Source organism: Sinohyriopsis cumingii, chromosome 1 (genome assembly GCF_028554795.1).
Source record: "Sinohyriopsis cumingii isolate HCF-2022 chromosome 1, ASM2855479v2, whole genome shotgun sequence".
Lineage (NCBI taxonomy): Eukaryota > Metazoa > Mollusca > Bivalvia > Unionida > Unionidae > Sinohyriopsis > Sinohyriopsis cumingii.
The window spans coordinates 114,626,237-114,652,314 of record NC_142961.1 but is presented as its reverse complement, the minus strand read 5'-3'; the positions used below and the strand labels follow the sequence as shown (position 1 = coordinate 114,652,314).

Genomic DNA, 26,078 nt, shown 5'->3' with positions numbered 1-26,078 from the left:
TTTAAACGTCAAACCTGTGTATTACAAAACCTGAGAGAACTATAAATCATAAATTAGCTATTCCAAACATAAGCGTATGAGGTTTGTGACGTTTGGAACCTAATGACGATGTAGGATATTGAGGCAAAAAATTAAAAAATATTGGAAACAGGAAAAATTAAAAAGGAAAATTGCCTTTAAAAGTAAAACTATCGAGCAAAAGCTTGTAGTTTATGTCAGACTTATGCTGAAATTATATATGGAGAAAGAATAGTTGGGTGTTGGTTAGATATTCCTTAATGCGTCCTTTACTGAGATTCGAACCTTATTCCCACCTAGCCTCCTGATCAAATGTACATCCCCCAAAAAAGAAAGGTGGATAATCGTGAATAGAAGTATTCATGCTTAGATGACATTGCATTTCAATTCAGTAATTATCTCTCATCTACACAGCAACGCCAAATTCTTCTGGCAAAACGTCCGTACTTATTTCCTAATTCTGCAAAAACAATTCGCATTTCTAGAAAACAGACGACAGTGTAATGAACGATTACAGAGATCGTCTAAATAAAGCTGTAAGTATTCCACAATAGCCATTGTAAATATTAATTACACCGTTAACAATTTTTTTGTTGTTCCTGGATAGCAAGTGTTTATTCATAATTGTGTATGCCTCAAACGTACAGAAAATGGCTGCTATTTCCCACAAACTTTGCTTTTGTGACCATGATAATGACATTTTGAAATTTACATATTTTCCAGAACATTCCAGACAGATTCAGTGAGTTAACTTGGAGTAACTTTTAACTTTCCAGTAATATAAATAGTAGTATAAATACAGGGGCGTTAAGCCCACCAGTTCAGTTTAGTTCCAGCTGCCTAAGTGGACACATATCTGCATTTTTTCTGAGACGGCATCAAGAGGCTGCAAGCATCCGGCAGACGCATTTTGCTATGTCTGCGGCCAATTTATCAAGACAAGAGCGAAAAAGTACTTCGTGGAAGCATCTGCTAAGATGTGTGAGGCCTACAAGACATATTTCGGTATGCCTGTCGGGGATCAAGATTCACCAAGTTCAATGCCGAGCTTTTGACATCATGGGTCAAGCAATGCAACTTGTCGGATGAAAGTGTGCAAGTCGCAGATCAGAGGAAGCATAACCAAGCTTTTTCCAGCTTCTTCACCCATCAAGATGGGTTATGCTTCTGCCACAATGTGACCAGTCTGTTCCAGGCAATCGGAATCGCCTTTAACCAGAATGAGTGGCGCCTCTTCATTGACATTTCATTTAGGAGTCTCATAGCCGTGCTGCTCCATAATGGGAACAAGTACCCGTATCTTCCCCTGGCTCACTCGTTGCACTTCAAAGAGGATTACAACAGCATCAAGACCTTGCTGGACGCCTTGAAGTATGATGAGTACGGCTGCGAAGTCATCGGAGACTTCAACATCGTGGCATTCCTGATGGGTCTCCAAGGTGGTTTTACCAAGTTTCCCTGTTATATTTGCCTTTGGGACAGCGGGACACCAAGGTGCACTGTCACAGGCGGGACTGGCCATAGCAGACCGAGTTCTCTGTGGTGAAGAACAACGTCAAGTGGGAGCCACTGGTGGACCCCCGGAAGGTGCTGATGCCACCACTGCACATCAAACTGGGCCTTATGAAACAATTTGTCAGAGTGAGTCGACAGCCTTCAAGTACCTTCAAGACGTCTTCACTAAGCTGTCGGAGGCAAAGGTCAAATCCGTTATCTTCGTCGGACCACAGATAAAGAAGCTCATGGAGTGCAATGAATTCCCCAAGAAGCTCACTAATAAGGAGAAAGCAGCTTGGAACAGCTTGTTGCAGTGGTTCGGAGCTTCCAGTGCAATCACAAGGCCGGAAAATGTGGGCGCTGGTTGAGACTCTGGTGAAGAACAACGGCACAATGAGCTGCATGACGTCCCTCAAAGTCCATATCCTTGATGCTCATCTTGATAAGTTCAGGTAGAACATGGAAGGAGCAAGGCGAGCGCTTCCAACATGATATAATGGACTTTGATCGCCGCTACCAGGAACAGTATAAAGAGAATATGATGTAAGAGTACATTTGGGGGATGATTCGTGAAGGTGATTTACAGTATAATCGTAAATCTCGAAAAACTACTCACTTCTAATTCTGTTGTGTTCATTTTTGTATTACTTAACTATAAATACGTGTCAGTTTTGATTCATATGTTGTTTTCTTCTGACTTTATGTGAACAAAAAAACCCACTAATTTGCCCATTTTCTCGTTGGAAATAGATAAATTTCAAAATATCACTTTCCTGGTCATAAATGCAAAGTTTGTGGGGAACAATGGCCATTTTCTATACTTTTAGGCATAAGCAATTACAAAATAACACTTATTACTCAGGAACAAAATTGTGTTACATAGAGTTATCATGCAAAAATAATAAAGTGATATCGACATGGAAATGTTGGCCCCGATGACAGGGCAGACAATTTCAAGAAGTTAACAGTCGTATTTATGATATCAAAAGTAGAGGTAGAACCAGTTGACAACAATCAGAGAGTAAGTTTTATTTCTCTATTTTAAATCATTGTTCTTAAATTCTGCTTCAGAAGCCATTATCACCGCCCACACATAAGGGCCTGATCTGACGGGATGAAAGTCATATGCTTTGTTCGGCCTTGTAGTTAGACCCAGTTGACTACTGTTAGAAACACACGTTATGCAACATTGATTAATTTGATTACTCACTAGAATACAGGCATCAAATGAAATACGCTGTCCACTCGTTTAATTCCTATACTCATTCACATGTACAATATACACATAACCCCGAGCAGGGTAGTCTTGCATCACATGCCAAATATGTATTCCTACTTGCACCTGCACTGGAGGAATAAACGGATGTATATTTAACTTGTGTCAGTAAAATATACAATATAGGTCACAGTGACCATGTTTGAATTGCAAGGGTTTAGTACTAATAAAGATGCATCAAAATTATTACGTTTCATTATTCTAAAATAAACAGCACATCACCACCCCACACCATGACACTTAAGCATACAATTTCATCAAAGTAACTAACGCATTAAGTCATTGTCAAAAATGAACAAAAACCAGTATAATGTGAAATGTTGGTCACAGTCACCTTTCTGTACTGGTGTGGTATAGCACAGAGATATACAATCATCTGTTTTAATGAATCAAACATGGAACAGTTAATATAAAATTGAACCGAAGTCAGTGAAGAGTGAAAAATGGACTACGGTGGTCTACTTTTGTGATGAGGTTGCCAAGATGGATCCCTTACCAAATTTCATGACTCCGGGTATAAAAATATGTATATAGAATGCAAAATAAACTTCGAGCTAAACGCAAAAACTTAACCAAGAATGTAGAACCAATGTACATGGATATACCCAGTTATCCCCGCTCGCCATGGGCTAGGTGCTATGAAAATCACTCCAAATTGTTGCCTAGGAGAAGGGACTTGATAATGGTTTTGATGTTGTGAGGCAATGCATTTACATGTGCGCACTCCAACACTTATGTTGACGCAATCGAAGGGGCTAATACAACAGCTGTCCTCTACTTCCAAAAGGTGACCTAAGAAAAATAGTATCAATGTGCCAAACAATTTCCCGAGTGGTCTAAAGCGCTCTCCGTTACGGATCACTGCCATCTCACCTCTGTCTGCGTGGGTTCGAGTCTCGGATTTAGCCAATGTGGGTATGTGAGAAAGCTTGCCAGTAGCTTCTCGAGGGTCGGTGGTTCTTTCCGGGCATTTCCCGGGTTCTTCCTCCACCATTAATACTGGCCGCCATGTATAGCCTATCGTGTGCTGAAAAATGGCGTTAAACCCTACAACAACAACAACAACCAAACAATTTCATAGTATTTCCCTAAAAATTAATCCCGCAGCATACAATATTTTCACATATCAATGATGTCACGAGGCAAAAAAAATCTTAGTTGCAGGATTCGAAAGAAATTTGCAGTATAACAGTATGATTTCAATGGCAGAAAAAGAGAAAGTATTCTTGAATTATCTGCGACAATAATGCGGAAAATCAATACATGTCGTCGGTCTTAGAAGGGGCGGTTTTTGAGTAAAGTAATATTCCTGCACTTCACTTGCTTGTCAATAGCAGAGTATGTAGTTTAATGGTGCATCGGTTTACGTAGATTTTCATATACAAGAACTTACATTTTGTAATGCTATAACAAAGGATGGATACGGTGTTTCGTTTACCTGTTTAAATAAATTGATACAATATAATTTACCATCGTATTAAGTTGGTAAATTTCGATGTCAATTATTAAATTTGGAAAAGAAAACCACTAAATAAGCGACATGCATGTTTGGCTGTTTTGAAGTTTAAGGGAAATGATCTCTGGCAAGTAATATGAATAATTTTCTGAATTTGCAAATCTCATGCATATAAATTATTATTTACTAATTTTTTAGATATGGTGTAATAATTGGAAACATGAGCATTACTTGCCATTCTAAGATGTGGATATGTTTGCATCAGACATTATTGTAAAGATACACCTCAGGTGCAGTCGTATAATCACAGTTGTATTGAAATATTGTGTTCGTTATATTGACGTGCCTACCAATCACGCCCACGTCCTCTTTGTGGTAATTTGAAGAGACGTATACATGTATCTAAAGTAGCTACCCAATTTGACGTCCTTATGAACATTTTCATTTTCAGTGTACCAATACAGAGAAAACTACGTTAATAACTATTTTTCTCCGCATGTAGTGTGTTGTGGCGAGGATGATGAATATTTCAGCTTTCCAAAAGCACGAGTGTATGCATACAAATTGATGGCAATTGATTTTATTATGTTTGCCGCTCAGCGATGTATTTATTGTGTGGGTCCTCACAATTTGTGCTGTCCCACTGAATGTAGAATATAGATACCAGACATGACTAACAGCAATGGCAACAACTATAACCACAATGACAATGACATCAATAACAACCAAATCATTGTCATATGTTTTAGATCACGCAAAAACCACAACAACGACAACATAACATCCATTACCATCGTCCCATCCAATAGTCCAATATGAAAAATCAAATCGTTCAAAATGGATGATCTCCAGTTCACACTACGATCTTTATATCTCACCCGACGAGCCCTCCATGCTCATCCTACGATCTCTCCAGTTCATCCATTGTGAACGACTTGGCGTTCCATAATATAAACATGATAAATGGAAAACAATTAGCTCAAAATGGGGATAGATGATGTCTACTCGATTGAACTGAAATGTTTTTGCATTTCTAAATTCTTATATCTCCAAGCCGATATCACCTTAAAATTATTAAAATTCGCACGACGATTTATCTATGAAAATTGTTTGTTTATGTTTGGCCCGTTAGCACCTCAGCCCAGCCCAAACTTATTCTTCACGGCCATATTCTTTGAGCACAATGCAGTCGCCTTTGGCTTAACGTGGCTGCTCAAATACTTGTATCCAGAATGAAAATAACCTGGTTTAGAACCAACCCTCCAAACATTATGTGTACGACAATAACTACTGCTATATACTGACTGATGTGCAGAATGACATAACAAAAATGGGGAGACGCAAGCGATGGTTTCTAAGCCTTCGCAATATTTACGAGCATTTAAAAAAAATCAGATTGAATGAATTTTCCCTCAAAAGATATTCTTCTGCAGAAAAACAATGACGTTTATAATATCTTTCCAAACTGTATTGGTGATTTTGAATTATTTATGTCTCAAGGTCGATCGTATTATTTCAAAGTAGATTGTATGATATCAAAATATGCGTTTATAACTTGCTAAGCCACATGCTCCTTTCAGTTCCTTTTCTTGAAAGCATACATTTCTCTTTTTGTTTAGAATTTAATTTTTCTTACACTCTCCAAGTTAGGTCGTCTCTCTATCAGGAAATTTGTAAACTTTACTTTCATTATACAAAATACAAGGTTCATAAAATCTGAAGCTATGTGCGGCTCATATTAGATAACCTTTCCTTCGATCATGCTCATTTGGAAACAGTACACCAAACGCTTGTGGGACTTGGTACAACCTGTGCATGCGTTATTCTACAGAATGCGAATCCTTTTTTTTTTTTCTTTCTACTTTTCTTTTGCTGGAAAATAATTATGCGTATCGAATTCGCAAGGTCCGTTTGGGTTTTAGTGTCGGGATCATATGTGGAGTTGTGAGAAAGCTTGTTAGTAGCATCTAGTGGGTTGGTAGTTCGTACTGTCGTTTTCCAGCGGTTCATCTTCCACCAGTTATACTTACAGCCATGTATAACCTATTGTGTGCTAAAATTGGCGTTAAACCCAAAACACCAACCATAATACTCAATGTCTTAAATTATCGCCATCCATCTAAAACGCTGCGTGTGGTTTTAGTGACATTGATGGAGGGCAATACGAACAGTCAATACATTCCACCGTACATACCCGTGTACAATGTACTCCTTAATGTGAATAGTGTTCATCCATATGCGCCTTAGCAAAATGTGCTAGCAGATTAGCTGTTTTCACAGTAGCCACAAGTGAATACAATAAATGGTCATGTAGTGACGAAACATTGGCTATTAAATCTATTAAAGTTGAAGGCTTGAAGAAAAAACAAACAATATCTTATCAATTTATATAACTTTGCTTTTAAGGAAAAGGAGAAAAAAAGGATTTAATCATGAAAAAAATGAGATAGAAGTAAGGAAAGTTTCCCATTTACTTCGCTTGTTGCAGCTTCGTGTACCTTTCCTGTTTAATTAATGCCTGTACTTTTGTGCGTAAATGTTGACGGTTGAAAAATGGTAAAACGCACTGGAAGTACTCTGAAAGAAGTGTTTATACTATTATCCATCATTTCATAAAAATCCATTAATATCGCTTTAAAACAAAAGGAAAATAAACCATATCATTATTGATCGTGTTATCTTTATCCAAACTATAATTCCTTGAAAATAAATAAAAATGCGCGGACCCCGTGCAGTACATACGGTAATGTTGCTCTTTACCAAATCGTTTCATTCTATTAAATGTGAATACCCATGAAATGTGAGTACCCATGAAATGTGAGTACCCATAGCCGACAGCGAAAGAGTATTTGACTTTTAAACTAAAATCCTACATCATTGTAATGTACATTTATTTTACTAAGAACTAAGGAAATGTGTTCTAAAAATGTAAGAAAGGTAGAAAAAAACAACGAGAAGAAAAACGTATTGGTTCTCAAAGACCTGTGTTGCTGCAAGTGAAACATGTGACATCTGGTATAAGGAGATGATATAGAAAATGTGTTATCTGACAAAATCAATGATAAAAATGTGTTACTTAATACAATGCAATGATAGTCATTAGTTATGTTTAGCAAGTTATCTTTCATTTAAATGAGTTGTGTACTCTTAGAATAAACTTAAATTTGTGTCAAGTAACAAAAGTCGATCATTCTAAACTTAAATGTGTGTCAAGTAACAAAAGTCGATCATTCTAAACTTAAATGTGTGTCAAGTAACAAAAGTCGATCATTCTAAACTTAAATGTGTGTCAAGTAACAAAAGTCGATCATTCAAAACTTAAATGTGTGTCAAGTAACAAACATCGATCATTCAAAACTTAAATGTGTGTCAAGTAACAAAAGTCGATCATTCTAAACTTAAATGTGTGTCAAGTAACACAAGTCGATCATTCTAAACTTAAATCTGAGTCAAGTAACAAAAGGTGACCATTCTAAACTTAAATATGTCAATTAACAAAAGGTCTTCATTCTAAACTTAAATGTGTGTTAAGTAACAAAAGTTGTTCCTTCTAAACTTAAATGTGTGCTATGCAACAAAAGGCGATCATTCTAAACTTAAATGTGTGTCAAATAATAAAAGGTATTCCTTCTAAACTTAAATGTGTGTTAACAAGAGGCGTTCCTTCGAAACTTAAATGTGAGTCAAGTAAAAACAAAAGGCGAACATTCTAAACTTAAATGTGAGTCAAGTAACAAAAGGCGATCATTCTAAACTTAAAGTGTGTCAAGTAACAAAAGGCGATCATTCTAAACTTAAATGTGTGTCAAATAACAAAAGGTGTTCCTTCTAAACTTAAATGTGTGTTAACAAGAGGTGTTCCTTTGAAACTTAAATGTGTGTCAAGTAACAAAAGGCGATCATTCTAAACTTAAATGCGTGTCAAGTAACAAAAGGTGTTCAGTCTAAACTTAAATGTGTGTCGAATAACAAAAGGTGTTCAGGACCGACCTATGCAGTGATCATAACAATCAGAAATACAAATTCGATGACAGTTAAGATCCATTATGAGTGCAACCCCAAAGATGTAACAAATAATATAATATCAAGGTTGTAACAAAGACTATAATCTCAACGTTGTAACAAATGGTATTATCCCAAGCTTGTAACAAAGGGTATAATCCGAAGATTGTAAAATCATAGATAAGATCGCAATCTCAACCCAGACAGAAAGCGGGAGTCCATGCTACATACAGTAATTGCAGTCTCGACCCATGCAGAAAGCGGGAATCTAAGATACACCCAGCAATAGTCTTTAGATTTCTATCAGACACAAAATAAGACCGACATAACACAGATGTGTCGTACCAAATAGGTGTGTGATTGATAGGTCGTTTTGTCAGTTGTCTGACCGATTATTTAAATAGAAATCGATCTGTGTTGCATCTTTAACAGTTGGTAACAATCTAAAAATAGACAGCATGCGATCGTTACATAAAAAGAAGGCTAGTGCATTAGTACTTTCAAAGTAGGTGTTGATTTTGTTTCTGGTGTGTCCAACGTGAAAATTGTGTTCCCCCCGTGATTGTTGCTTTAAATTGGATATGATCACAGTGTTAATGTACTTTCATTTATTACAGCTGTAACGAAGGGCCAAGGCTCTATTTTAAAATCTTGACTGATGTACACTATACAGTGTTGAACAGCACATCAGCACAATCTTGGCTATGTAGAGTTGAGTAAGTTTGTATCATAAAAAGCAAAGACAAACTAAAAAATATCGGGATCATATCCATAAAATTCAGTTTAAGTTGTTCATTTTGTATAATCTTAACTCGTTTAGAAAGTCCAAGATCTTCTCGGGTTGAAAATACTCACAAGACGCATCCCAGTGAAAAATTATCGCCTCTACTAGACGTTATATGTATGAGGGCGTATCAGATCTTTTCCACAAAACCGAGCTCGAACTTTGAAAGCTCGGATTTACCTGATAATTAGTTTCTGGAGGGCTTGGCGTCAACCAAGCGAAAATATGTTCAGAAATGGATTTTATCACGCGGTGCTTTTTCTCTTGAGCAACCATTCAAGGTACATAACGATAGGGGAAATGAGTATAAACAGTACATTCCCACGGGGGTTGAAGACTTTTGTCAATAACATATCGACATTAAACGCCTTACTACACAGCAGAGCTTTTAGATGAAGTGAGACGAGATGATTTAATCTGATATATACATGCCGCTCAAGTCAGAGCGTTTACAAACACAATTTTCTTCAAAGTAGCACATACATTAAGAGCATTCCCGCGAGCACAAATTACGTACAATTTAAATGCCATAGGTATGTATGAGGCGCCTTAGCGGGCAAAGCTGGTTAAAAAAAGTTGCAGTTGAAATTTCAACTTATATGTTGAGAATTTTATAATCACGTGAAGTGAAGCTGTTGGTGTTGAAAGTTCCAATTTCATACTTCGAGTTTTGAACGTTCTGTCGATTAAAACAGCTGTGGCTGCAAGTTCCATGTTCTGTGTCGAGTTTATCGGTTGAATTACACAGCGGTGGTTGAAATTTCAACAGTGTATGTTGAGAGAAATCCAGTTTCACACATTGAATCAACGCGTTTGCTCAGAAAGTTCCATTTTATATATCGCGTTTTAAAAAGTTTTTTGTTGAATTACACAGTGTGGTTCAAAATTTAATTTTGTAATTTCAATGGCTGAAATTTCAGCTATGTCCAAAATCCTAGTTTAACGCGTTGAATCGAATTGTTTGTACAGAAAAAGTTCCATTTCATACGACGGGATTTTAAGTTTTAACAAAGCGGCGGTTAATAGTTCCACTCTTATGTTTAGAAATTCCCATATGATTGGAAGACATTGTCTTATGTTGACTCCTGTATTTATTCTTGCACCTTTTTTATTCTGCGAGACGTTGATTCTATTACATGCATTTTGTATTGATGTTTTGGTATGAACACCTGAACTATGCAAGGTCAACAGTGACTTTTATTATGTTTATAATTCGTCTATTTATTTATTGTACTATATTTCATACCTTGAAATTATGTTTATAATTCGTATATTTATTTATTGTACTATATTTCATACCTTGAACCTTTTGGTTTAGTTGTCCTGTTGTGTGTGTGTGTGTGTGTGTGTGTGTGTGTGCTTATTGTACTAAATATCGTACCTTGAACCTTCTGGTTTAGTTTTACTCTGTGTGTGTGTGTGTGTGTGTGTGTGTGTGCTTATTGTACTATATTTCATACATTGAACCTTTTGGTTTAGTTTTCCTGGTGTGTGTTGTGTGTGTGCTTATTGTACTAAATGTCATACCTTGAACCTTTTGGTTTAGTTTTACTCTGTGTGTGTGTGTGTGTGTGTGTGTGTGTGTGTGAGTTCCTCTCGCATTGTAAAGTCCCTGAGTAATACATTTTTTTATATGTATTGTCATCTAGGTGAGTACTACAATGGTTGTGGGAATCGAGATTTAGCAATCCCTTTTCAGATGGCGGCACTTGCGTTGTCAACACTCAACATTTGTGTTACAATATTTATTTCCTAAACCCCTTTGTATAGTTGCTACTGATGAATAATTATCTCTCTAAGTCGACTCATTCTTTGACAAGCTTAATAGCCCCTTTTACCTTGGGTTCAGGTTAAAGAAATTTTGCGATTAATATTTTGATACGCATCACAAGCATCCTGCTTGGTGTTGCGATATGGCTTGGTGAGTCTAGTACACTAATATGACCTTTTAAAAGAAAGCCTGTAGCAAAGTTGTATCAAATAAATAAGCCCATTAGATTTGTGCAAAACAAAAGTGAACAAGAATGTCGCCATGAACAACAAATCTCCGTCTAACCTGATTAACATTGCAGCCCCCACCCCCAATCCCGGTCCAGCCATTTTTGAATGGCGTCGTTATAGGCTTTTATTTGCTCCCCCACCTCCGTGTACTTTTTCATTATTATTTTTCTTTTTACATGGTGTTAGGCTATACGGAACAATCTCGGTTATTTGTGAGACAAAATTATGCATCGGATGTATGTCGGCGTACTAACGTACAGAAAATCATATTTTGTTCGCCGAAAATTTCTCCACAAAAATGAAACCTCAGCTATTTCTACGATTGGATTGACCGTATGACCGTGGGTTGTGAATGCGAACTATAGATCATTCGTAACATTTTGATCAATCCTTGTTTCGTAAATAGCGAAAGTAAGTTAGAATTGCAGCTATCGATATACATTCGATTTTTTCCTAAAAAAATGTACCATTTCTTCAACTGCTGGATGCCGCTTTCATTTCTTAGGAAGGTAAACGTGAATTTTCTTTGCAAAATATGTACTACATATCATTGGATTTTTCGAATTTTACAAATCAACCACTACCTTTCGAAGATTTCCTTATTCAATAATATAATAATAATAATAATAATAATAATAATAATAATCAGCAGCAGCAGAGAAAACAACAATTCCGGCGCAAACGGTTAGACGGAGGTTTCAACCCCACCCCTCCCAAAATAAAACGGAGAGTTAAGCAACTGCAGAATTTCATATTGCAAGTGTTGTTTATAGTCATATTGTTGAAATTATTCCCTGGAAACGCTTAAAACCCCAAATCTCCCGAGGACTATAATATTTAATCTGCCCGTACAGTTCGTGCTAAAATGAGGTGCTATTTTGATCGTGAGATACACGTTTGAGGTGCCCTTTTTGTAGGATAATTACTATGCCGTTATTTGATCCCAGGGGAAATACTTTTGAGGTATACGAGTTCTTTCTTGCAACAAGTGCGCAACAAAGCAAAATCATAGCTCCAATATACTTGCACACAGACTGTCAAAGGTCACAATTGCTTTAACAATTCTGGCGTTTGTTTTATCATCGATGTGGACTGTACGTGACACTGTACTACCGAGATAGGCGAAATTGTCCACTCTCACGAGGGTTTGTCCATTTACTGTAACGGTAGGATCTACGTATGGTATAGGCTGGAACACCACCTGTCTCCTTGATACTGATTGTGAGGCCGAAATTGTCACAAGCTGAAGAGAAATTGTACATACGCACGTATCTACTCAAGCATAACAACACTAAAAAAAAGAGCTTGTGATAGCACCCACACCACACACAAATAGACAAGCTGAAATAGTATACACTACCTTCAAATATTTCTCAGTATATTTGGAATATCGTGAGTGCAAAAGTCCTCTATCGCATTTCGTATAGTTCTTCTTAATTTTGATCGTGCAAGTGTTTTAAGTAAAATCTTATCTGTAAACTTGAATAACAAATTGTAGTCAGCGGTGTAGCAATCAACCAAGCACCCCACCCACACTCCCGTAACCCAGTTTGATGGAAAGCTCATCACGGATAAATCGCCATTTGAGGAGACCAGGGCATTTATTACATTTAAAACAGAGTTTACAAGCAAAGAAACAAGAAGTGTGTCCATAATACCGCCCCTGTCTGTTTGAATGAGTGGTGCAAGTAGAAAAGACCAACAACTTTGGCAGAAGGGGTGTGTGTGTGTGTGTGTGTGTGTGTGTGTGTTTGTGTGTGTGTGTGCGAGATTTGGATTTTTAACGTAGCTTTAACAATTTTTCAGTCATATCGCTATGATGTCTGCAGTGTGGCAGTTTATAGTGATGTCTAGCACTGTAGCATCATCCCGCAGACAGTTAGCAAGATGTCGCACCCATTCCCATTATCCTGACACCAGGCCGACCTGTCTTAACACTAACCTCTTAATGCTGAGCGACTAGCGAGGCAGCTTTGAGTACCATTTTTATAAGCCTGTGGTATGACTCAGCCGGGGTTAGAACCAGCGACCTCCCGCATCCGAGGCTGAAGCTCTAACCACTAGGCCACCGGGGCGGTTTGGCAGAAGGTATTCATGCGTTTATGGACAAGCGAATGAACATCCACAACAGATACAAGTAACAGAACAGCATACTCAAGTTCACATGATGCCAAAAATACACACAAAAGAGCAGGACAAAGCAATACTATATTCAGATGCAGGAATGGTCACCTTTCACACGACTATGAGGACGTAAGTAATACGTAAGCACGTTAGCGTCAGAAGGGCAAGCATAACGCAACATGATCTTGCCATATTCATGGTGGAGGCATAAAAAAATGCAGTATATGAAATACTTGTATATGCAATTAACTGCTTTCAACTCATAATATTTGTTTCATTATCAGTTTCGTAAAATAACAAATGCCTCTATTTCTTTGGCATGCATAAATAGAAAGCTATAGAAACTATAGCAAAGTCGGGTTTCCTGGTCTCTTTGTTCTTGGTCACTGAACATGGGAAGATTTTTTAAAATCTTAAAATAAATACATTAAAAGCAGAATTAAATCATTTAAACGAGACTGATATTACAGATGAGTCATACAAGGACTGACAAGTGCTGCTAACCAGCCTACATGAAGAAATCAGATTGCTTTTCATTTTTCTACTTTACACAATTTCCAGACCTGGCATTGTATTATCAGAATCTGGGATTAATTATCACTGCCTGGGACTGTATTATCACAATCTTTTGTGCCAGAAAGTCAAGGTTATATATATATATATATATATATATATATATATATATATATATATATATATATATATATATATATATATATATATATATATACGAATTAAGGGAGTTCGGCTTGAGATCTTGAGATTCAGTTTATTTCTAACAGTTTTATGTGTGCCCAATTTATATGCTAACGGTAACATAACAACTTCAACGTATCACGACGCTGTAAACAGTCCAATGAACATACTTCTCATCGAAATAGCTTTTGTAACTAATACTAGCTGACCTATTCGGAAAACATACAATCGATTGAGCGTTATTGATCCGGTAATGCATTGTCATATTGAACACCGAAAATAAGTATTAACAGACCCCCCCCCCCCCGCTATTATAATTTTATTCCTTCAAAATTACCCAGTACATGCATGTACGTATCTCAGCTTGCTTTGTTCAGATCAGGTATGTCGAGTATTGATGTATTTTGCTAAGGTGCATGTGCCCGTTTTAGACATTACGCGATGTTATGTTGGCCCACGACATAAAATAAGCACACTAGAAATTAAAAATTGTAATTAATTCTCAATGATAAAAGTACTATTAATACGTTGTTGTAATTAGAAATGGGTAAAAATATTGAATTAACTGCAGCCAGAACAAGCAATTTAAGTCTTTTTAGTTTAAAAAACTACACCAAACATTAATCTTTTAAACACTTAGTCGCCAAGTTTAGGTTACTTACTGGTAATTTTAGTAACAGCTATGGTTTGAATAGTTGTTGTTGTCCTAGGGTTTAACGCCATTTTTCAGCACAAAGTTGGCTATATATGGCAGCCAGTATAAATGGTGGAGGAAGAACTCTGGAAAACCCAGGAAAGAACCACCGACCCACGAGAAGCTACTGGCAGGCTTTCCCACGTACCCATGCTAGCCGAGCCTTGGACTCGAACCCACACAGACAGAGGTGAGATGGCAGTAATCCGGAACGGTGAGCACTTTAGACCACTCGGCCACTCGGGGCCCCCATGGTCTGAATAGATCAGCATTATAATGACAAGACATTGTAGAATGTGCTCACATTTACCTTCATAGTGGTTGTTGCAAACGAGCGTCGAAATGCTTTTGACGTTGCCGTTTTTGTCAAGATTTAAAAAACGAAAATTTAAAGCACAATAAATATCGTAATGAGAATGTACAGTTTTGCTTATCTGAAGTCATGTGTCCCGAACACGTGCTGCAATAAGCATAAACCTTAAGTTCATTTAAAACACACACACACACACACACACACACACACCGCTATTAAGGAACATTGTCATGCACTAAAAATCCCCAAGTTTAACAAGGAAACAGGTTCATCAAATATTTTAATCAATGGATTAGATTTTAAAACTCGCGCTCGTGTCTGTTTCAAAACAGTATAATTAAACATGATATCATAACAATATAAATGGCCGACAAATTAGACATGGCTGACAATCACTTGTGACAAACTGGTGACATGAATTTGTGACATAAGAACCACTGATCATAAGGTAAACTAGTAATCACATAAATAAAGAGGTCGTGTCAGAAATAATGGCATCAAGAAGAGGAGATCAGCACATTAATTGGCATGGAATGATGTACACGATTCAAAATGTTTATTAGATGACATTTATGGGATTTGTAAAAAAAGGCTAACTCTGAAAACGATATTGTCAATGAGACATTAATGATAAAATTGACATCAATAACAAAATCAATCTTTCGGTCTTTCGGAATATTAAAGGGTAATATTGCACGGAAATTTTTTATTTTTTTTTTACAAACCCCACTAACCTCTGACTTTGCCTTAAGAGATGTTTCCCACAAAATACCTTTATCGAAATTCATCCTGCATTATTATATAGTAAGAATTATTTCAAAATTATATTTGCCTACTGGAGAAAGGTAACCATGACTACAAACGTTCATGAAATATTGTATTGTAAAAAAATCTAGCAACAGAACAACAAAACAAGGAATATTTCCAGACTAAAATTCTTCACTATTCTGCCCTCTAAGTTTCATAAATTTGTTAAAATATTTCATCTGCTTTGCCTTTGATACAAATCTTTTCTGATCTTTACCACAGTATCATCGAATCAAGAATTTTTTCAAAAGTACATCTCTGCTTGCAGTAAAATAAAACCAAATGAGTAAAAGAAGAAATGAAATTCCTGGATTCCGTGTGTGTGTGTGTGTGTGTGTTATTACATGTATTATATTTTAACTTTTATATAAATCAAACTAGAAGTCAGGCTGGATCTTGAAATAAGTCAGGCGTGAAGTACTGTAGTTAATGCAAGAGCCGAAGACAAATTCCTATACCTCATTCTAAGAAGATGATTACATTATCGCCCCAAAAGATGAGTTCATTATCGTACCAAAAGACCGTGCTTGTTTAGGATTGTTTTTTTTCTTCTTCACTTTCAACAGAGAAAATGACTGAGAAATCGAAAGTCCATATACGTACAGTTCCCTTTTATTTGTCCATGAAAATCAGGTAATAGCTATGTTTCATTCTGTGAATCTGTTCCATAGTTTTGTATTAGCGTTAAAGAATCGATAGACGTCTGGAATGATTTGAAGACTTGTTGCGTCTGTATCGCCGGAAAGTCATGGAACAACACATGGCTTGAAAATCATATGGCTGAAATTAACACGAATGTCAAAGCTGAAGATGTCTTAATATTAGCTCCAATGACGTACCCGTCTGTAAAATTACATGAAAACGGTGCACGAAGATTTATTTAACCTTATTTTTTCTAGGTTTTATCGACACATTTCTCACCATAAATCTTCAGAGATCCCACAGAATAATAAGGGACATGACATTCTTAAAGCATACATATCAGAGTTTGAAAAATTGCAGATTTTAAGCGAAGTTCTCAGACATTCATACATTTCTTTCACCGTTAGGCTGCATTGATGTTATCAAGCTGAGAATGAAAACAGCTTGACCAGCGTGTTGAGGATGCGCGAGAGCCGGTGTTGGGTATGGAAACTACGCAACTCTTGAGTATGAGGTTTTATTTCGACCAATCAAAAATTACTTTACTTTTGAAAGACCGTTCTTGATTGGCTAATAGTGGAAACTCAATCTCAAACTTAAATTCAGGTTTAGTTTCCGCGTGAAGGCCATTGAGTTAGCCAAGATTTTACAGACATATTGAATCGAATAGTTGTAGTTGCAGCAGGTAAGAACAAAAAATAAATGAAATTTGAAGGAAAGACAGCGAGATTCGATAAATTCAAGTCGTCTTGGGTTTGTTGTTGTTGTTGTAGGGTTTAACGCCATTTTTCAGCACACGATAGGCTATACATGGTGGCCAGTATTAATGGTGGAGGAAGAACCCGGGAAAACCCCAGAAAGAACCACCGACCCACGAGAAGCTACTGGCAAGCTTTCTCACATACCCACATTGGCTGAATCCGAGACTTCTTGGGTTTGTAACTAGATAGGTTAATGCAGGCTACTACGTGCAGAAATATAAAAGTCAAAGTAATCTAGATTCAAATGACAAAAGAATGTAGTGACCCAATTTTGACTGAAGGATATAGTTCTCCTGATGATATTTTATCTCAGTTTGAATTATTATCAAAGCAACAGCGTCAGCGAAAATGAGCTGAACACATAAACCGTAACCTAGCAAAATGCGCCTCAATAAGCACAATTCAATGAATCATGAAAGATTGGTCATAGTGACCTGACTTCCTCTTATGACTATTACTCGTGAAACTGTTACGTGACTCAACGAGCAAGAGTGTCCGAGAAAATGACTAAACGCAAATTTTAACCTCAATGTTGACAAGCGACGGACGAATGGACATATATTATCAATCTAACAGCCGGAATTACTTTGAAATCTGCCCATATAAACAATTAGATGCTAGCTCCATTGACATTACTAAACCGTCATTTCCAGTAAGATCTCTGTGACCATATTTCTGGCCGACATGTACCTAACATACAGTAAGATAAATGTTGCACAAAGCCGTCAGCCACTTACATAAGAAATTTTAAGCGGGTCTGGTACATTATAGTGGGCAATGTTAAAATTATTTCTATTTTAAACATACATGTGCATCTTTTCTAACATGTAGCAAGGCAGACCTGACTAAAGATGAACGTGTTTATCATACTAATTATTCAAACTTCTAAAAGTTTTGGATAATCCGTTTAAGCTGTCATATGTACAATTGTTTTGGTGGTGCGATGTTGATGGATTACTACCAAATCTCAATTCATATAACAACGCATAACCAGTCAACAAGCTAATCTAGGTAAACACAGATAATAAGCACATAACAAAAACGACGCCATTTTAAAGAAAAAGATTTAAATGTCTCCACCGACGAACTTAATTATATGATAATAGCAACAAGTTTGGTAGAAATTAAAATTTCTAAAGACAATGATACTTGACGCATGTTTAGTTTTCAATGAAAATTTTTATAGAGAGCGATAACTAGCTGCTATCACGCAATGCGTATTATGTGGCTTGAATACTTCATGCAAATATACATTTCAGAACCATTACTTAATTGCATACACAAAATACGATGTCACCGCTCCGGTGGCTTAGTGGTTAGAGCTTCCGCCTCGGATGCGAGAGGTCGTAGGTTCGATCCCTGGCTGCTTCATACCACAGACTTATAAAAGTGGTACTAACAGCTGCCTCGCTTAGCGCTCAGCGTTAAGACGTTAGTGTTATGACTGGTCAGCCTGGTGTCAGGATAATGTGACTGGGTGGGACATCATGCTACATGTCTGCGGCATGATGCCCCAGTGCTAGACATCACTATAAACTGCCACACTACAGACATCGTAGCGATATGATTGAAAACTTGTTAAAGCTACGTTAAAAATCAAAATCACACACACACACACACATAGACACACAGATACGTTGTCATAGTTAACAATTCAGTATTTTTCAAAGGCAAAGTATTTAGTGAATTTTTATGACGTATTCCTTTACTTTAAGCTGTACAGTAAACATCTACTCCATAGAACATCTTTCTCCATATTTATTGATTTGGGTTTAACGCCAGTTCACAGCACAGGATAGGCTTCACATGGCGGCCAATATAATTGGTATATGAAGAATTCGGGTAAAACCCCCGGTAAGAGCCACTGACCCACGGGAAGCTACTGGCAACTTTCTCACACTGGCTGAGCCCAAGACTTGAACCCACGCGGACACAGATGAGATGACAGTGATCAGTAAAGGCGAGCGCATCGACCAATGAGCCATTCAGGTACTTCTTTATCAATGTATTGAAAGACTTTTTTAAAAGATTCTTGAAAAAAGAAAAAATATTTCCATCGCTGTTGATGACTTCTCTCTCAAAATGGATTTGTATATTTTGATCTTCAAGTTGTCCCAATTTAGAATTATAGTTCTGCGGATTTAAAGACAAACGGTATCAGGAGAGTCTACGTGTATCCCAAACAATTTTGTTTATGACGAATTAGAGAAAATATCTCTAAGTAAAATTAGCTACTATCGTACTTTGAAGTACTGGACCAAAGTTATTTGTGTTAATTATAGGAAGTGTATTTCTACGTTCTGCATGTATACCATGTCTGGGGGCCCCGAGTGGCCGATTGGTCTACAGCGCTCACCGTTACGTATCACTGGCATCTCACCTCTGTCTGCGTGGGTTTGAGTCTCAGATTTGGCCAATGTGGTTATGTGAGAAAGCTTGCCAGTAGCATCTCGTGGGTCGGTGATTCTTTCTGGGTTTTCCCGGGTTCTTCCTCCACCTTTTATACTACTTCAAGCCTATCTTTTGCTTACAAAAATAGCGTTAAACTCTACAAGAACAACATCAGTCATCTTTGTTCAAGAACGGAATACCGTGAAGAGAAATTGCGCATTTTCGATAATCCAGTTACAAAAAGACGTAGTAATTGGGTAAATTAGACTGTTAGCAATATAAAGGTATTTTTTTAATTAAAAAACAGGGTATGTGTTATCTTTATTTACGTCTCCGTTTACAGCTTTTGTTTGTGTTTAGTGGTTATTTGTTGATTATGGTGTGTTGGTGTTTGGAAAATATTTCTCAATCCTAGTAATTAGTTACTAGGAGCAGACGTTATAATGGCCAGTATTCAAAAGATTTATAACAGCTTAGATTAGTTTTGTAGAACGGACAAGTTCTTAACATAAGGAATTCTGCGTGTGTGTGTGTGTGTGTGTGTGCTGAGTAATTTGAATTGGCATACTTCCTTTTATTGGTGTTTGGGTCGTGTTTTGTTTTCCCTGCTACCATTGGGTTTAGAAAGTGTTATTAATAAGTCATACAATGTGAAAGAAGTAAAACAATGCAAGCGTGAAGTTAGAGCCGAGATGTGTGGCCTTAAGATGATTAGAGACAGTATTTTGTAGCATCTGCGCGTTGAAACCTTTCAGTTGACAACGTGCGTTGCCTTATGGTCGTTGGAATGACATTCAAAGATAATCTAATCTTCAATATCAAGGTCATATGTAATTTGTTTTTGGATATAAAAGACATTTAAATTTGGCTACAAAAACAATATTTTCGAAAATGTATTTCAAACTTCAGAACTGCGTTAAAAAAACGGTAGATTTAACAGATAATTTTCTACTCTTGTTGAACATATATTGTGTTATTTTTTAATGTTCTCGAAGATTATAAATTCATTATTGATTATGGAACATAATCTACACCAATAATCCATTTTGGGTTATGTACAAATACAATGAATTATTAAACTGTCAGTGATATAAACCTGGGTAATTGTGTGTGCAAATAATTTACCTAAATTGTGATTTAATAATTTGTAGCAATGCAGCAGCTTCTGTGTTATAAATATATACCGGATTGTATATATTCATAAGAATCATGCATGTTTCTTCTGGTATCAATATTTGTCGAATCAAGAAGGGAGTCACTGAAGCCAGAGCCCCAATGGCGATGGATTCTAACACACCTGACGGACTCGACGAAAGTTTACACCAAAAATAAGAGTACGATTGCTATTCTTACGTAAAAACTAAAACAATGAAATGAAAAGGTGCCAAAGAAAACCCCTAACAAATTCATTTTCCATATTCAGTGTACAGTTTCCTACCCCGATACATTCGTTTTAGTTAATTCTTTTCTGGACAGACTCGAGGTCTCCATCAGTTGATGTAAAACATACCAGCGTCTGTATCAGTTGATGTAAAACATACCAGCGTCTGTACTGAGCGTCAGCTTCTAAGATCTACTCTGAAATAACCACTTTAATGTTCAGCCTACTATGCCACTTCTAAGGTATAAAGTAACTATTTGATGTAACTACATGATATTACTGCGATTCTGAATCGTATTTTCACTTGTAAGCAAAATGAGAATGCACACCGGTTACTATGGAGCATACTGACTGAGAAATCTCATTTGCGTGCATCGTTATTTCTATCGCTCCGAATAAACAAGTTGTACTATGGCTAGAAAGCACATCTCATTTCTCTACTCGGATAAACTGTCTTTTCTTGGCGACTGGAGAACTTAAGTGTATCAGTGCCACCTGAAAAATCATACAACCAAACTGACAAACCTGTTCTAACAAAACTGACAAACCTGGTCTAACCAAACTGACAAACCTGGTCTAACCATGCTGACAAACCTGGTCTAACCAAACTGACAAACCTGGTCTAACCATGCTGACAAACCTGGTCTAACCATGCTGACAAACCTGGTCTAACCATGCTGCTCACCGATTGTATGTAGAAATGTTTATTGCTTACTACCCATGGCTAGTTACAAGAAAACCTCAAAGTAAAATCGAAGATTCTGATTTATAATATGACAGCAAATCTTTATAGAAATAGATTAAAGTGTGCGATAATATTATAGTAAAATAGTAGTTCCCATGGTGTAAAATCTAAAGTCGATCAATTATTAAACAGCGTAATTATAGATGTTTTGGTTTCGTTTTGTGGGGTTGAACGCAATTTCTCAGCGCATGATAAGCCAGTATATATGGTGGGGGAAGAACTCAGGAAGACAGCGAAAAGACCTACCGACTCACAAGAAGCTACTGGCAAGTTTTCCCACATACCCAGCCGAGAATCGAACTCGCGCGAGCAGAGATGAGATGTATGAGTGACCTGTAAGATCGAACTCCTTCACACGCATGTGTGTGTTTGTGTGTGTGCGTGTGTGTGATTTGGATTTTGAACTTTGGTTTAGCAATTTTTCAGTTATATCGCTAAGATGTCTGTAGTATGGCAATTTATAGTGACGTCTAGCAGTGGGGCATCATGCCGCAGACATGTAGCATGATGTCTCACCCAGTCAGATTATCCTGACACCAGACTGATCAGTCCTAACATTAACCTCTTAATGCTGAGAGCCTAATGATGCAGCTGCTATAACCATTTTTATAAGTCTTTGGTATGACTTGGTCGTCGTTCGAACCCGCGGCCTTCCGCATCCGAGGTGGACGCTCTAACCACCTTGGCCACCGAAGCAGTCTCGCGGACATGGGTGATATGTGGGTGACTTGTAAAGATAAAGCGCCTCAGAGAAATCGGTCCCTTTGTGTATACAGTAATTGTTCGGTAAGTAACTTATTACATCCTTGTGAAAACACAAGTAAATAAGTGTGAAATCAGTCCCAGACAGCATGTCATTATTCACAGTGATATTTGAGTCCCTGGACCAAAACTGTGTAGACATGGGACTAAATTACAATAATACGTGCAACTCATACATAAAGAAATTATTCAAGATAAAACATATTCAATCACATAATAAAATACATTGGCAAAACTAGTATATTTCAGCTGTCAAAATAATGTGTTAGCTTCAGTCGTGTTCAAAGTATGATCACTTATATGAAACGGACTCCATATTATAAAAAGCCCCACAGGATACGCAGTAAACCTGCATCAATCTGAGTTTTACAAGAAACCAATATAATTTGTATAAATTAATATTAACGTTTAGACATTTCTTGAGATTTAATATTTGTTCAGAGTTACTATTATTTTACGTCAGTACATTGGATTTTCTTTACAACTGGCACATGTTCAGTGTCATGTAACAAGTGAAAGACCGTTAATACTGATCATCTGTATTCATGTGTTAGCATTATAAACAATCAAGCTACAGTTAAGTACCCCCTAAACTGACCTTCAAGACCTCTGAAGCTGTAGCCGACAACGACGTTAATAAAGTAGTCTCAACGTAAAACGCTCACGAAGTAGTCCCGACGTACAAGCTAACAAAGTAGTCACATGTCCCACTCAATACAGCAACTAAGACAATATGTTGCATTCGGATGGATAGAAATATATCGTACACACCAAAGCTGGTGTCCTACACCATCATTATTACATTCATCAGTTTCGCCTGTCACGAAGGACAATGAGACCCGTCACATTGTCAGATATGGTGTAATTCAGTTGACACCTTTATGCTTCACGAAGTGAGCCAGTATCATTTATCATTATCAAGGTAGAGATCCACTTCAAAAATTGCGCAAATGCACAATTGTCAAGAATAGTTGTACATCTTAATCTATTTTAAGAGTGTTCATACATGATAGTTCTAATATCCCCTCCCCCAACCAAAAATAAGAAAGAATCCTGGTACTGAATTCCAAAGGAGATATAAATCTTTTTCACACGCCAACAAAGGTCAACCGTACTGATTTGACTATATAATAAAAATCGGCAATAAATCCGCAGGTCGAGAAACTCTGCACGTGATTGTCGTGTAGCACGACTATGAAAGCTCATGATGTCCCGCCGAGTCTGGACTCGGTTAGGTTATCAGTCTTCCACAACCTGATGTATCCATGTTTTTTTCTGATAATCTTAGAGTATTTCAGAAACTTGCGGAACAATATTACAACTTTGACATAAGCAATGGCAGGCAACAGACTGATTACAACTGACATAGGATAGGATCAAATTCTTGTCATTTACAAAATGCTGTGGAAATGTCAAACAATGTATTGCCTTACAAAGTTTCAGGCATTCACTTTATATGCAATTGACGTCTAATATCGCTCTGGCATTTTCTTGGCATAAAAACAAATGAATGATACGCTGGCATATGCTATTGATTTACATAAAGCAATAATTGTATATTTATTTTTATACTTCTAATCTGCATGGGAAAATAAAATATGTTCATGAATAACAAACATTTAATGTCGACGTGAGATCAATCACATTGGGTCGAACAATTAACTTCTAAATTTGCAAACGCACTACTCCGCTACAAAAATAAGTGGAAATAACCGAGAACGAGAATCACACTAATGTGTTATTGGTGGTATAACAAAAATGGGCATCGACTGCCTGATGAAAATATGCTAAGTGCATAGCTGAATGAGCGGACTTCTGTTCCAAAAGGTAGCGGATTTCAAAACCCTCACAGGCTGTATTTGGTATGTAATTGAGAATAGTTCCTATACCACTGCATGATGCCAACACGCTTAACATGTATCCAGCAATGTATTAAAAATGCAGTTAACACCAACAAACACAACAGACAACAATATCGTTGATCGCGTTCATATTTCTTTGTCACCCAAAGACAGCGTAACGATAAACAGCTGCTGTATGATGATAACGAGAAACTGTGATGTGAACAAGTTATAAGTTAGTAAAAAAGCTGGTAAATACAGAAAAGAAAAATAAATTAGCATCAGAAAGTGTGTAAATAAACAAATGACTTGTTGAACAAACAAATGTTTAAATTGCCTGGCAGTTAAAAAGAAAAGCCAGCTTTTGGTCACGAACACAATTGCAAGAAATGAACGAAGAATATAAGTCATGGAAATCAATGAACTTTCAATAGCACTGACACAAAGAGGAAAATAAAATCGTTCAATAGAAAAATCTATTTTTTTTTAAAGAATATGTAGACTATACTCACCAAATACAGAATTGATAACTATGAATACAATCAGTATTATTCCATCAACCAATACACGTATTTATCTTAAATAATATTTACAATTCCAAGTACGGTCAAGCACAGTGACAGACATATAATCCAATGTATTTCAAGTGCATGTAACAGAGGGACACAACTCACACTCGTGGTAAAATGACGATATAAATAAAACAAGTCATTCTACCACTGATCTATCTTACCCTTTGGTGTTTTCCAAACGTGAGTCCCCGTCCAAACTCATTCTATAATCGGAGCGGAGCCGGTAGAACCCGTTCTTCAAGTTAGCAATGCTACTATTGTCGTCCTCAAAACCTGTTCTTTCCCACCTGACGAGACATGTAGCACAGCCAGCAGACCGACAAAAGTCTGTGGTGGTGGCTATTGGAAACACAAAGCTACACCGGCACTGTGAGCGCTGTCCTATGTACAGGTGCTAAAATTATTGGCAAATTCTACTTGGAAAGAGATAGGTAGCTTGTATGTCAAAGCCAGAAGCATCTGGAAGCTAATCCATATACAGGCTAATACCACAGCCAAGACGGGGGAAATGTATTGAACAAGCAAACAATGGGATAATATACACTGGTTGGGAAATTCTTCATAGAAAGTTTTAACAGCGTGACAATTGAACCAGATTGGCCTAGAGCGTCATGTCAAGAATGAATGAATGGGGTTTGGTAAATAGATGATTAATTAGCATACGCAGTCCAAGATTTAACCTTTCAAAAGAAATCTCTGGAGCGTGACACATTTTAAAAAAGAGAATCATGATGGCAATCAAGCGACAGGTACGTGCTACACTTTAATGACGAAGGTTACAAAGCGCGAACAGTGGGCGTGTTTACAGATACCTTTACTAAAGAAATATTACAAAGAGTTGGAGTAATAATTATCAACGAACCATTCTAGATAAGCCAGAGGACTTGATGACCCTATTTTACGTTTGTATGGCAAAAAAATGAGAATTCGTATCTCGAGCCAATACATTTTCACCGTTGTGATGTTTCTGTAAAGGCTATGTCCCATAATTAAACTAAATCATGCAGTGAATTACTTTTGGTTGATGGAAAAATATCGATAGACCAGCTTTTGAATCTAAGAGAACACACACACACACACACACACACACACACATATATATATATATATATATATATATATATATATATATATATATATATATATATATATATATGATTTAGAAAAATGCACGCATCAAACTGCAAATGAATTGGATGGATCTGTTTGAATGATTTAGGATTAGCGCTATTTTTCGCTACATGATATGGACCGCTCCGATGGCCTAGTGGTTAGAGCGTCCGCCTCGGATGCGAGAGGCCGTGGGTTCGATCTC

The 26,078-nt window shown here is 37.0% G+C and overlaps 1 protein-coding gene across 2 annotated transcripts in view; it reads right to left on the bottom strand.

The window, feature by feature from the left end:
• LOC149807665 (uncharacterized) overlaps window positions 1-25,393 on the bottom strand; it is a 108,402-nt gene extending 83,009 nt beyond the window's left edge. The window contains exon 1 of one of the 2 annotated variants that reach the window (XM_089969462.1): window positions 24,925-25,393. In XM_089969462.1, coding sequence (XP_089825588.1) covers window positions 24,925-24,965 — 41 coding nt within the window. In that variant the 5' untranslated portion in view covers window positions 24,966-25,393. Of the gene's footprint in view, window positions 1-24,703; window positions 24,897-24,924 lie in introns of those variants that run through there. The other variant, XM_089969470.1, reaches the window with a different exon arrangement.
• Between the last annotated feature and the right edge of the window lie 685 nt (window positions 25,394-26,078).